At 43.5% G+C, this 14,959-nt stretch overlaps 1 protein-coding gene across 4 annotated transcripts in view; it reads right to left on the minus strand.

The window, feature by feature from the left end:
* Positions 1-2,080: 2,080 nt before the first annotated feature.
* Positions 2,081-14,959, minus strand: part of IGF2BP1 (insulin like growth factor 2 mRNA binding protein 1) — a 1,614,238-nt gene continuing 1,601,359 nt past the window's right edge. For all 4 annotated transcript variants that reach the window (XM_078645534.1, XM_078645532.1, XM_078645535.1 and 1 more), the window contains one exon: positions 2,081-8,139. In XM_078645534.1, coding sequence (XP_078501660.1) covers positions 8,047-8,139 — 93 coding nt within the window. In that variant the 3' untranslated portion in view covers positions 2,081-8,046. The remainder of the gene's footprint in view (positions 8,140-14,959) is intronic.

The following is a 14,959-nucleotide window of genomic DNA, read 5'->3' on the forward strand; positions in this document are numbered from 1 at the left end:
CCCATCAGCACAATGAAAACCATTACACAAGCCCTAGTCGCCAGCCGGCAGGACTACAGCAATGCAGTGTATGCAGGACCCACCACCCAACTCATGAGGAGACTCCAGACGATACAGAACTCAGCAGCCAGACTCGTACTCCAACTACATGAATGAACCCACACCACCCACCACATCAGGAAACTCCACTGGCTCCCTTTTTAGAAAAAGGGCCAATTAAAGATGTTGACACACGCCTACAAAAGGCCTCCAAAACCACGGATCAACATAACCACCACCTGAACTCCACCAGCCCTCCAGAGACCTGAACTCCTCTTTCCTCCCACAGACACCACGCAACTGCTATAGCCACAGTTGAGGCCGCTCCTTCTGCTGCCTCGCCGCCAAATCCTGGTACAGCCTTCCGCTCAAACATCACCCTCCCTGGCAGAATTCAAGAAGAAACTCAACATCTGGCTTTTCCGTTGAACCCAACCACCAGGGTACCTGAATACACTCACAGGTGAATAGCAGTGCTGTAAAATGCATATTGCTTGATTGAACTTGGTGTTAAACCGTGGGGAAATCTTGAGTGGTATAGTTTTCATACCCCTTTTCCCACAGTCACTCATATGAGTGGAATCCACACCAGGAAAAAAACACTTTGATGTGGTCGAACCTGAAGCAGTGATGCCCTTTATTTTCTGACAGTGGAGGTTTCGTAGGCATCTGCAACCAAAGCAAACAGATGCTAAATCCCAAAGCTAGCACTTAAACATGTGCAATAAAATGCAGGAAAATACAATCTGATGTTCAGTCCTTGTCCAGGTGCATTGTGGACTAGGAGAAGCTGCAAGACATCTCATGACGAAGACTTCTTCATAGAAACAACTTGAAAATATCAGTTCCCGGCAGTTAACAGGAGTAGGCAGGGCATTTGCATGAACACAAACTACCAATATAAGACTTCTGTCTTAAAAGAGCAAGCGCAGACTAATTTCCATGAGTGTGGAAGAATTTGGAAACCACGAGACTCCCACTTTGAAAATGGGGAATGATTCAAGCAAGTGAATCAATGAAAGATCCAATGCTGGACAAACATTTAATATATTGCAGACACAGTGATGTGATCAAGGACATTCTGTAGGCATTAGATAATCCATTTCGAATTATTATTCACAGCATACCCATTAAATAAAGCATGTCCTTGCAAGGTTTACAACTTTCTACATCATGGAGGTAAGACAAACAAGAAAGATGCCTGGGAGAGGCCATTCTTTCTTGCACCTCCTTTGCGTACGCTGGTAATGTATAAAAAGGTCAAGATTCGTAATGAGAAAAAGTTAAACGCTTTGAAATAAACTACAGAAAAATGGGAGTGTCTGTATTCAGAATCCTAATTAGTCTAACAAAATGAAACCGAGGAACCAGACTGATGCAGAGTACTGTGGGTGCTAGAGGGCTGTTGGTTTATAAGAACACATCGAATGGTCTGTGCCTCTTCTGATTGTATTTGTTTTTTCCCTATCAATAAAAAGTGCTTCTAAAGATGCCCACGTATTCCAGGTCCCTGCTGAAATATACCAACTGTGAAGGTTCACCGTAAAATATGTAATGGAGATTAAAATGAACTTCCAGTGTAGAGTAGTTCACGAGAGAAAGACAGACTGAAACGTCAACTGTAGGAAGACATGGTGCACTAACTGACAGTGTACATTTTCAGCAATATCTGAAAAGGCTTAAAACATTACTAAATTATAACAGTACCCAAAGTGATATGAATTCAATGGACCATTAATAGCTCAGCAATACTTTTGACAGAAGACACATTGTTTTGGTTTTTTTCACACCTTTATGCACAAACACTGCATCCCGCAACTCCTGGCTTTTACTGGTGCTAGCCATTTACACATCTTTCAATTTATCTTTATACTAAACTACCATTACTCAAAATGGGTCATCAACAATCCCTGTGTTATTAAGTGTTAAAAACCCAGGTGTCTGAAACAAACTACCGTAAACCCACAAAGCCCGGCATACTTCATGAGTCACAGAAATTACAAGGAGGAAAGCAAAAATAAAATACACAATCACACGTAGAGAGTTTCCAATTAGCAGCTTTACTATTTAAAAATGTAAAAAATATGCTGGTCATTTTAATTAAAAACGGCATTTCGAAAACATATTAACTCACAAAAACACTGGGAATAAATGCAGTTATGCATGCAACTTCAGAGTTCTTACTATCGACATTGTGGGCAGTTACAGATGCACGACCCTAGTCAGTTTTGATTTTTTTCTTCCAACTGTTCTCGTAAAGTTTTATATGTTCTTGAATGCAAACGTTTGTCAAATTCTCAAAAAAAATGATTAAAGAAAGAATAAATGACCACTGCAATGATTAGATTTCCAGTACTCTGGGGGTAGGGGAGGGCAGAGATGGTAGAGGATCTAGGTGATAGTTTAATATTTTTTTAACCAGTTATTAAAAATGCTTGCTGCAGAAAATAACACAAATAAAGACGAGAAAGACAAAGGCCGAAGTCTGAATAAAACGGTTCCATGTAAAGTCGATAAAGTATAAATCCAACAGATTTCAAGAAGTACGAAACCATTTTGCAGGGGATAGGAAACAAAGATTGGGTGTTGCAGAGAGATTCACAAATTCTCTCCCATTTCTGCGCCTCGGTCACAGGCGGACGTTGAGGAATGAGGTACAGATCTACAAAATGAGCTTCTCTGATGGAGAAAAACTGCCTCTTGAAAAGTCAGTCCTCCCTCCCCCTTTTCAGTGAGTTTCCACAGAAAAACGGCTGCCACTTCTTCAAAACTGCATGTGTTACAGATCAGAGTTAACTTTTACAACTTCAAATATCTTTTTAATTACAATCCGACGAGTTAATTGTTGCAGGTATCAGGAAATATGGCAGGAGAGAATTTTTGACCACTTCAAACGATAAGGAAAAAAATGCTCAAGTTGATGTCTGCACTTACACCGTTTGTCTTTAGTATGCATAAAATCTGGCTCCCACTTACCTTTATATCCTCGTTAAAACGGAGGCAATAACTCCTTTAACAAAATTCTAGCGGTGAAATAGGATTGGCTGGTGACATTCATCATTGCTCTCGAGGGCCGCTATAGAGGTATTCTAATTTCGGGAATCTTTTAAATAATGCCACCTTATTACAAAATATTTCCCCCCACTCCGGAAAGGGGGGGGGGGGGGGATTGAGCTTAGGTTTGATGGCCAGATGAGTTGTGATGCGACTACTGTTTGAAGATAGATGTGATAAATATATTGCACCGCTGCTTCATATTTTTTCTGCTTAGTGTTGCAACTTAAGTGACAATTTACAATTCATGAAAGTGGATTAGGACTTCAGCAGGGGTGGTGAGCGGGTTTACACTGATAGCTCTGCTTGGAGCTGCACATCACGGCAAGGTTAACAATTCAATCGAGCTGAGCAGTCCCGCAGAAGGGGAGGTTTACAGTGGTGCAGTTACTTAGTATAGCACAAGATGGAAAATGTACATTCACAAGAGATGCTTAGAACTGCTTTGTCAGAAGTATATATATATATGGGTGTGTGTGTGTACATACACACTGCTTTTTAAGAGGCGTTGTACATATGTAAAAGCTGGTAGCTTTACGAGGGTACTGCAAGCATTTGCAAGAACTGGTTACATCCATGCTTTATTAGATCAGATTTTTGTCCTAGCATTTAACTATTTACTTTTAGGACTTAGTTATGGAGTACTTTGTTAAAAGCAGGCCAAAGCTTGGGTAGTCAGGTGGTTTAGTGTCACGTATGCAGGGATGCTCACATTTTAAGATTTGGTGCGTATCTGCTTAAGGTGATGGGGGCCACATGCTTTAACAGCTAGCTTGTCCTTCAGCTTTGAGACAGGTGAAGGGATTCATAAGACTTGGTTGGTACTGTGATTTTACAGGATGGAGGTGGTTAAATAGGTCAGACCTGGCTCGCACTGTTGCCGTCAGAAAGCTGGGCAGTGGGTTTGGCCGAGGTTCACAGCGGATGGAGGGGTACATTTACATGTATAATAAGCCAGCTAGGACAGCTGCTTTACGACATGGGGCGGGTGGGTGTTTGCAAGTGGTTCGCTGAACGTCCACTTTACGAGGCGGCAGAGGCAGGCACCCTTATTTAGTTGAATAGTACCGTAGTTTACGAGGTAGCAAAGTTCGACATTTAGTTAGCAGTTTTATGAGATCGAAGGGGCGGATGTTTACATTTGTGAGTTGGTCCCCACGCTACTTTACAAGCTCCCTTTAAGGTCAAGTGGTGTCTGCTCCTGCAAAACACCACTGGGCGATGAGTCACAAGCCAATACATTTCTCCGTTAGGTCTGTCATTTTTCGGTCGTTCTCAATAGAGAGCTCATTGCTACCTGCACATAACTCTTGGCTCATGAGACATAAGGAAACGTTACTTCTCTTTTTAATTAAAAAAATAAAAATATTCAAGACTATCAGCTTTTATATAAAATATCAGCAAGGCGAAAAAAAAGGAAACAATTGCTGAGGTAACTACATGCCTTGAGGTAGGTTTTTTTAAGTTTGTTTCATTCTTTTGATACACACACAGCAATGCCTTGCTTTTCCCACACCTCAAAGTTGTTGCAACATTATAGAAGGACAATAACTACATTGCTGTAACGCGGTCTTTCGTCACGGGCAGCGACCCTGCCATTGCCAATTCCACAAGGCCATCTGGCCACATTTCAGGGGAGAGGTCGATTGTACCCAGAAATGTCAAGTCTCCACTGGAGGAAGCCACTTTTGCTGGAACAGCAGTGATTTTGTGAAATGTACTCCGTTTTTACCTTTAATCATTCTCTGAAGCAAAAGGTTATGGACAAAAAGCAAACTACCACTCAGTGGGCGCTTCATGTGGCATGGAGGGTAATCCTTTCCTGCTGGGCTGAAACTAAATCCGAGGACGCCCTGCAGGGTCCGTAGGAGATACTCCATGGCAAAACCCACACTACCCACAACATGCTTCAGAGGGCAAGATAGCGCCTAGCAGTTGAACTTCGAGTTACCTCCCACAGATTCAACAAACTATAAAGGTAACAGGAATGCATATTTGTTAAGGACAAGCACACTGGTTCAGCTCAAGTAGTTTTTCTTCTTCTGGGAACAGACACGTAGAGGCACAAGGATGACCACCAGCCTCGAGGAGTGTCCCCTGCATGCAGACTTCCTTCAGTCTAAGTGTGGCGGTAGGGTGAACCTACAATGACACTCGTCGTGACCTCAAGGTACAGCAGAGGTGCACTCGACTGCAACACAGGCCATAAACTGGAAAAGCTCCTAAACTCATTGGCAACTCTTCCACATTTTGATTAAAGGCTAAGCTCAAAGTGTAAACAAGGCATCGGAGCACAGCATTCCACACAAGTAGCCACTGTCCTTCTGAAAACTCTAGATATAAAATCAATGAAATATATTTAAAATATATAAATTCACATTAAGAGTGACTGGAATCAAGAACCAAACGTTCCGTTGTCCTATCATTTTGGTTTTTGTCTTTAAAAAACTGCAATCCTTTGAACTACTGCTAATTTACAATCGAAGCATTTCTCCAGGTGGTTCAGAGTCAGACAACACGACAAGCCAAGTAAACAAACAGAACTGAGTTCCAGTACTTCCATTTTTGTAAAATAATGCCCATGATTCATTTTGGTTCTAACACTGTAAGCAGCTGCCTGTCCGAAAAAGAACTACAACAAGGTTATGTGCCTAGGATAACAACGAAGGTATACTTTGTGCTCCTAACAGTAACAAGTGTACATTCCATGCAGTAATATTTATTGTCAACAGTTCATCAAGTTGTTTTCCTTTGCAAACTTTACTCTCCATCTGAAACGGGGAGGGGGAAGGAGGAACTAGCGATAAGTGATTGTGGGGGTCAGGGTGGAGCAGTCCGGATGGGAGGAGCTACTTGCCCAACGTAACCTCACACAAGTGAGCACAGGAGTGCCTTTCTTGGTACTACAACAGACAACTTGCCACAAGGGTCCAGTTCTAGCTTATTTAGCAACATTTTTCTAAAGAAGACCTCTGAACGTGGGGTATCCCCTACAACAGGAATCCTAAAAATACAGGGAACAAAAACAATTTTGAATGTACCAATACTAATGGAATACCACAGAGTATTGACCATTACTCTGAAAAGATGCAGATCACATTTTGAGGGGCAAGTCACCAACAATCTGCTTGTACATAGGCTAACTCAGTTGATGACCAGCTCTGGGCTAGGGGCACAAATGTCAGAAGCGTTGCTCAAGGGACCTAAAGTAGTCCATGCTAGCCAATGTCATGCAAAAACACAATGGAAGATGCTTTGGAACGAAGGTTTCTGTGGAGAAGAGACCTCAACTTCTCTCAACAGCGCTTCATACCATTACTTGGGAATTGTCTCTAATACTTATAGCTCTGCACTATGCAGGACGTGTTACAGCATGTAACGACTGAATTAACGCTCTTGTTCCAGAACTTGAAGGATCACCGACCACTTACAAAGAGGGAATTAGGATAACATGCACCAGAAGAGTGATGGTCTGCAATATTGAAGACATGGGGAAGATGACTCAAGTGGACAGATGTCCAAACTAAGTGCTCTGTGCTGCTGCTGGGCTCTCAAGAACCCTGGGAAATGTGCACGTTCAGCTGGCAGGCATTGCCAATGCATGGCAGCATGATGCCCAACAGTTCACTTGCCTAGTGTAAAGAAGCCTTAGTCCTGCAGTTACAATACATGTGATAATCTCTCCAATAACTGGAACGGGGGAGAGAGCAACACCCATGGAAAGCAGACTTCAATAATCAACTAGCCTGGATGTAAATTAATAATTAACTTACGAGTTTACAAATTGTTTACTGGTCTAAATTCACAGGTCTTTCATTCTGAGTTCATTATATATTAAATTTCTGTACGAGTTTGAGAAGCATGTGTGCACTTGAGTTAACTTATGTGCAATGTCATTGCTTTAGCACTACGACAGACTAGAAACGGTCTAGTTGGGTTTTTTTTAACCCAGGAAGTAAATTAATAGGAGCCTAAGATGTAATGCAGGTCTTTTAAGGACACAAACGTTCTTAGGAAGAGAGAAATCTAACGGAATAAGGCCAGCCAACCGGTGAATCCCTGCCACCAAGGACGCAATGCTCCAGACCTGCGCCGTTGCTCTACAAATCATATTTTCGGGATTACAATTCATCAAGTTAAGTATAAAGGAAACTGAAAACCAGGACGGGGCCATGGCTTCCCTGGTGGCAGGAAGTACTTTGATAACTTATTTTTCTCCTTACTAACCTTGTGTCAGAGTGCCAAGAAAAAAAGGAGTACATAGCATGTGTCACATATATGGTAAAAAGCAGTACAAAAAAATCCTTCTCTAGAGCATTAAGCTCCACATCAGCAAGAATACTGTCTGGCAGAATCCAGAAGTCGAACGACTCCTCTGACAAGGATCTTAAAAGGAGGGTAAACCAAATATTATGGATATGGAAATCATAGAATATGGTTGAACAGGTGGGGCTCCTCAAACACTACCCTCTAGAGCACAAAATATACCTTCCTGGACACCTTTGGATATAAACATGTGTAGATGCCTTTTCTGAGCAGGCCTGTGCTCTGGCGAGGGAGTATTTCCAGACGGCAGCCTATGAACTCCATGAACCAGCAAATTCTGTACAAATGGCAAAAAAATAAAACCTATTCGTCCCTCGAGAGGCTAGGAAATTTTGGAGCATTTGTTGAATTGCTTTTTTTTCTTTACAGATTCTCGGCATCCTGAAATCTATAATTTGTCAACGCATAACATTTAAAGCATGTCTACATTACATAGATAATTTTTCTGACCCAAATTTCATTTTCCGCGGAACAATTTTTGATCCTGTTAAGCAAGGGCACTGTCTGTGGACAACGACTGTCAGTCACCATCAGTGGTGGTCACTGGCCGGCAGTAGCGATCACTGATTCACAGTCACTCTTAAGCCTGGCATTGGTTCGCTCTCCTTGTGTTGCGTTTGTTGCATCTCATTTCCTCCGCACTTGTGCTTGGCTGTTCTGTCCTTTCTGCTGCTGCTGCTTCACTTGAGCCAGGATGTCCTGAATCTTGCGCTGGGCCAACTGAAGAAAGAAAGAAGTACCGTGAGTGGCTAGGTTCTGAAGATCGATCGTTTTGGAGCGTGACAATGATGGATGCACTTCAAATTTTGATAATGATATATATAGATATATATATATATATATATATATATATATACACACACAATACAGACATCTATACACACACCTATACATACATATATATATAGAAAATGCTACTTACCAGTATGCATCTGTTCTTGGCATATAGAGCTGCAGAGTTGTACACTTAGCATTAGATTACCACCTGGTGTTGGGCTCGGATGATTGCATGTTGTCGTCTTGGAAGAAGTCTTTTGTAGTCACGAGATAGGTGACTCCTCCCTTGGATGATAGTGCGCATGGGCATCGGCTCCATCCTTAGATTGTTTATGGCCAGGATGGGAAATGGAGTTAGTAGAAATAAAGAAGGGATGTCCATGTGTATATCAAATTAAGATGAAACTGGAACAGATACAGGTTCCAGGGAGGCGGGAGGGCGTGTACAACTCTGCAGCTCTACATGCCAAGAACAGATGCATACTGGTAAGTAGCATTTTCCGTTCGAGGCATATGAGCTGCAGATTGTACAGTTAGCATAGATTGTGCAGCAGTGTCTCCCCTAGCGGTGGTCGCCTGTATCTGTTGCAATAGTTTGAAAGTTTTTAGAACAGCTTGGCCTACTGCAGCTTGGCTTGCACATCAACACAGTAGTGTTTAGTGAAGGTGTGTGTTGTAGACCATATTGCTGTCTTGCAGATGTCTTCTGGGGGAATGTTCCTTAAGAAAGCCATAGAGGCTCCTAGTTTGCGTGTGGAGTGCGCTCTAGGAGGAACTGTTAATGTACGTTTTGCTTTTTGATAGCATATTTGTATACATTTTACAATCCACCTTGCAATTCCAGCTTTAGAGATGGGGTTGCCCTTATGTGGTGGAGAGAAAGCTACAAACAATTGCTTTGGGAAAGGATTTGGTCCTATCGATATAATAGAGAAGAGCTCTTTTAACGTCTAGTGTGTGTAGAGCTCTTTCTGCTACAGAGTCTGGGTTTTGGAAAAACACCGGTAACTCTACAGATTGGTTTAAATAAAATGGAGTAATGACTTTTGGAAAGAATTTAGGATTTGTTCTGAGAACCACTTTATTACGGTGTAATTGTAAAAATGGTTCTTGTATAGTGAAAGCTTGAATCTCACTAACTCTCCTAAGAGGTAAAAGCTACTAGAAAAGCTGTTTTCCATGTGAGGAATTGCAGTACACATTTGTGTAGAGGTTCAAAAGGTGGTCCCATGAGCCTTGTAAGAACAATGTTTAGTTTTGACACTGGTGGTAACCTGCGATGAATGATTTTTAAATCCTTCCATAAATGATTTAATAGCTGGCACTCTAAATAAAGACAGATGTTGTCTATTTTGTAAATATGCTGCAATTGCTGCCAGATGTAGGCGTATAGATGAATATGCCAAGTTAAATCTTTGTAAATGTAGAAGGTAGCAAATGATATTTTGGATGGAAGCAGCTAGGGGATCAATTTGGTTATTGTTGCAGTAAATGGCAAATCTTTTCCATTTAGCAGCATAGCAAGCTCTAGTAGTAGGTCTTCTGGCTTCTTTAATGATATTCATACAGTCTGGTGGTAGGTTAAGATAACCAAACTAAGACCTCAGGAGCCAGATTCAGTTGGCTTGGGTCTGGATGTCTGATGTCTCCATTGTACTGCGTTAGCAGGGATGGTGTCAGACGTAGTTTTTGGTGTGGAACTAGGGATAGTTCTAGCAGTGTTGTATACCACAGTTGGCGTGCCCATGTGGGAGCTACTAAAATCAGTTTGAGCGACTTTTGTCGTAGCTTGCGCACTATTAGTGGTATTAGTGGTAGTGGCGGAAAAGCGTATGCAAATCTGCCAGACCAGTTGATCCATATCGCATTGCCCTTGGACAGCGGGTGTGGAAACCTGGCGGCGAAGGTTGGGCATTTTGCATTTGTGTGTGGCGAACAGATCTATGTCTGGATGACCCCACTTGTGAAAGAATGGTAGTAGAACTTGCGGATGTAGTTCCATTCGTGAATTTGTTTTGTCTGTCGACTTAACAGATCTGAGATCTGATTGTGAACTCCTGGAAGGTGTTCTGCTAACAGATATATGTTTTGTGGAATGGCCCATCTCCAAATGTTCTGTGCAAGCTGGGACAGCTGTAGAGAGTGTCCCCCCCTGTTTTTCTATACAGTACATGGCTGTCATGTTGTCCGTCCGGATTAAGACAGCTTTGTTTTGTACTTTTACTTGGGATGTTTTGAGCGCTAAGAATATTGCTAGCAGCTATAGATGGTTGATATGGAACGATCATTTTTTAATGGTCCATTGCTCTTGAGTTGTATAATGTAGGAGATGGGCTCCCCATCCTGTGAGAGATGCGTCTTCTGTAAGTATTATTTGTGGAACAGGTTCGAGGAACGGCCGCCCCTTTGTCAAGTATGTGGAGTTCCACCACTGCAGAGAGCGATGTGTGCGGCTGTCTACCAACACCAGGTCTGCTAGTTGTCCTTGAGCCTATTTCCACTGTTGTGCTAGACATTCCTGTAACGGACGCATTTGCAGTCTTGCATATGGTACAATAAAGATGCAAGATGCCAACATGCCTATTAGTCTCATGAACACTCTGGCTGGGAGAGAGTGTTGATGTTGAAACTTTTGACTAAGGCTTGAATGCTCTGTATCCTTGCTGGACTGGGATACGCTAGAGCTGTAGACGTGTTAAGTTTAGCCCCTAAATATTGATGTACATGAGGGTTGTAGGAGCGACTTAGTGTAGTTGATTGTGAACCCTAAGTCGTGCAATGATTTAATTGTCTGATGTGTTTGTTGGACACACTGATTGAACGACTTGGCTTTTATGAGCGAATCGTCTAGATATGGGAAGACATGCATCTTGTCTTCTGAGATGTGCTGCTACTACTGCTAGGCACTTTGTGAACACTCTTGGTGCAGTTGTTACCCCGAATGAAAGGACTTTGAATTGATAATGCTGTCCTTCCAGTACAAACCTCAGATACTTCCTGTGAGAAGGATGTATGGGAATGTGGAAGTAGGCGTCCTTTAGATCTAGTGTTGTAAGGAAGTAGCCTTGTTGCAGCAATGGAAGCACTTGTTGTAAAGTGATCATATCAATATGATCTGAGTATATATTGATTGGGGGCCTGAGGTCGAGAATTGGTCTCAGTGTCCAGTCCTTTTTGGGTATTAGAAAATACAGTGAATAAACCACTGTTCATTGATGTTGTAAAGGAACTATTTTTATTGCGTCCTTTTGAAGAAGTGATCGGACTTCTTGTGTGAGCAGTACAAGATGTTCTGCAGACATTGGACGCTGCCTGGGTGGTATGTGGGGAGGGTTAGCTGTAAGTTCGAGGCAGTAGCCATACTGGATAATTTGTCTTACCCACTTGTCTGTTGTGATGGAATTCCAGACAGGTAGGAACTGTGTTAGTCTGCCCCACACAGGAGTAGAGGGCTGTTGGGGGAGCAAAGGGAAGTCACTGTTTTGTGGTGGAAGAGGTTCGATTATTGCGGTTACCTCGACCTCTTCCTTTATTGTTGTTGCCTCTATAGCCTCATCTAAAATATCCTTTACTGGAGGATGTCTGTGTATTGGATTTGAAGGGAAGATGTATGGTCTGCTCCAGTCTGTTTGGAGCATCCTCAATAGAAGGAGCGACGAAAGGAGCCTCTAGCTTGTGTGGATTGCAAAGCTCCCATAGATTTGGCTTTATCGGTATCTTTCTTTATTTTCTCAAGTGCTGTATCGACCTCTGGTCAAAACAATTGATGTTGTTTGAATGGCTGATTTAAGATGGTAGTTTGCACTTCCTGCTTAAATCCTGAAATACGTAGCCATGCATGACGTCTAAGTAGGACACTAGTGTTTACAGCTCTAGATGCAGTGTCGGATACATCAAGTAGGCACTTGATTGCGGCATTTGAAATTAACTTGCCTTCTTGTATAAGGTGGTTTGCCTGCGCCTTATATTGGTCAGGTAGATGTTGTAGTAATGTCTCTAACAGATCATAGTGAGCCCTGTCATAACTTGCAAGGAGGTCTTGTGTGTTAGCAATACGCCATGCACTGGTAGCTTGTGCAGCTATCCTTTTGCCTGAAGCATCTATTAGGAATATGCTACTTACCAGTATGCATCTGTTCTTGGCATGTAGGGCTGCTGACATTTATATCTGTGCATAGAATAAATAGCAGTATCCTCCTTAGCGGCGGTTGCCCGTGCCACCTGCAGCAGTCTGAAAAAGAGTTCTGAGAACAGCCTGACCGACCTACAGCAGCTTGCTGTTTGGAGTGGACATCCACGCAGTAGTGTTTGGTGAATGTGTGTATGGTGGTCCATGTGGCTGCTCTACATATATCCTCTAGAGGAATGTTACCTAGGAAAGCCATGGATGCCCCTTACTTGCGTGTGGAATGCTCTCGTGGGGGAACGGTTAATGTGCGTTTAGCTTTTTGATAAATGATTTGTATGCACTTAACAATCCATCTGGCTATACCTGACTTGGAAATGGGGTTGCCTTTGTGTTGTGGAGAGAAGGCAAAAAACAGTTGCTTAGTTTTCCTGAAATCCTTCGTCCTGTCTATGTAATACAGGAGAGCTCTTTTAACGTCTAGTGTGTGCAGTGCCCTGTCTGCCACAGAGTCTGGATTTGGGAAGAAAACTGGCAGTTCTATGGTTTGGTTAATGTGGAACTGCGAAACCACCTTAGGCATGAATTTTGGGTTGGTACGCAGCACCACCCGATTAGCATGAATCTGTATGAATGGCTCCTGAATAGTTAGGGCTTGAAGCTCACTAACTCTCCGTAGCGATGTTATTGCTACCAGAAAAGCCACTTTCCATGTTAGAAACTGTATCTCACAAGAGTGAAGAGGTTCAAAGGGTGGTCCCATTAGTCTGGTGAGAACTATGTTTAGATTCCAGACAGGTGAAGGAAGGTGTCTGGGAGGAATCACTCTTTTGAGTCCTTCCATAAAAGCTTTAATGGCTGGCACTCTAAAAAGAGAAAGATGCTGTCTGTTTTGAAGATAAGCTGCCATTGCGGCCAAATGTATCCGAATGGAACTATACGCCAGATTGCACCTGTATAGGTGCAACAAATAACAATGTTTTGCGTGGAAGCATCTAGCGGATTTATGTCATTATTAGAACAGTAAATGACAAACCGCTTCCATTTGGCCGCATAGCATGCCCTGGTTGTAGGTCTCCTTGCCTCTTTGATGATGTCCATACAGTCAAGGGGCAGGTTGAGGTAGCCAAACTCTGACCTCAGGAGCCATATTGCAAGGTTCAACTGTTGCGGATCTGGGTGCTGAATGTCTCCACGGTTCTGAGTGAGGAGACTGGGCTTGAGGCGCAGCCGTTGGTGAGGCACCACTGAAAGTTCTAGGAACGTGGTGTACCACGCTTGCCGTGCCCACGTTGGAGCAACTAGGATGAGCGTCATGGAGTGCTGCCGCAGTTTGCGTGCCACCAGCAGTATGAGCGGTGCTGGCGGAAAAGTGGACGCAAATCTGTCTGACCAGTTCATCCATATCGCATTGCCCTGAGACTGCGGGTGTGGGAATCTGGCGGCGAAGGTTTGGCATGTTGAGCTTTCCTTTGTGGCGAATAGGTCCATCTCTGGATGACCCCACTGCTGGAAATATGGTTGGAGCACTGAGGGGTGTATCTCCCACTCGTGCATTTGGTGGCTGTGCCTGCTGAGCAGGTCCGCCATCTGGTTGTTTTTGCCTGGGAGATGTTCAGCCATGAGGAACATGTTCCTTTGAATGGCCCACTTCCACATGCTCTGGGCTAGATGAGACAATTGTGGAGAGTGCGTGCCTCCCTGCTTCTGGATGTAATACATGGCAGTCATGTCTGTCCAGATCAGCACGACTTTGTTGCACAGATGCAGTCTGAAGGCCTTCATTGCCATGAAGATCGCCATGAGCTCCAACAGGTTGATATGCATCTTTTGCTGCTGCGGTGTCCATAGTCCCTGCACTGTATAATGGAGGACATGCGCTCCCCAACCCTGGAGAGATGCGTCCGTTGTCAGCACTATCTGTGGTACAGGCTCTTGGAACGGTCGTCCCCTGCAAAGGTTTTGTGTGTTCCACGAATGCAGAGAGTTGTATGCACGACCGGTCACCAACACTAGGTGTTTTAGATGTCCGTGAGCCTGGCTCCACTGTCGTGCTAAGCACGACAGAAGCGAACACGTGTGTAGCCTTGCGTGAGGGACTATAAAGATGCAGGAGGCCATCATACCCATCAGCTGCATGAATACCTGCGCTGGGAGCGATTGTTGGGGCCTGAATTTCTGAATGAGCAATTGCATGCTGTTGACTTTGGCTGAGGTTGGGTGCGCTGTCGCTGTTAGAGTGTTGATTGTCGCACACATGTGCGGGCTGAAGGTGAGATTTTGGGTAATTTAGTGAAAATCCTAGACTGTGTAGGAGGTGAATTGTGCGGGACATGTGGCTGGCACATTGCTGGGCTGACTTTGCTTGAAAAAGCCAGTCGTCCAGATAAGGATAGACATGGATGTGTTGTCTCCGAAGGTGCGCTGCCACTGTCGCTAAGCACTTGGTGAACACCCTGGGGACAGTAGTGACCCCGAAAGGCAGGACCTTGAAATGGTAATGCAGGTTGTTTATGGTAAACCGGAGATATTTCCTGTGTGCCTGGTGAATGGGAATGTGGAAATATGCATCTTTTAGGTCTAGGGTTGCTAGGAAGTCTCCCTGAGTGAGCAATGGCACTACCTGATGTAAATTCA

Source organism: Lissotriton helveticus, chromosome 5_1 (assembly GCF_964261635.1).
Source record: "Lissotriton helveticus chromosome 5_1, aLisHel1.1, whole genome shotgun sequence".
Classification (NCBI taxonomy): domain Eukaryota; kingdom Metazoa; phylum Chordata; class Amphibia; order Caudata; family Salamandridae; genus Lissotriton; species Lissotriton helveticus.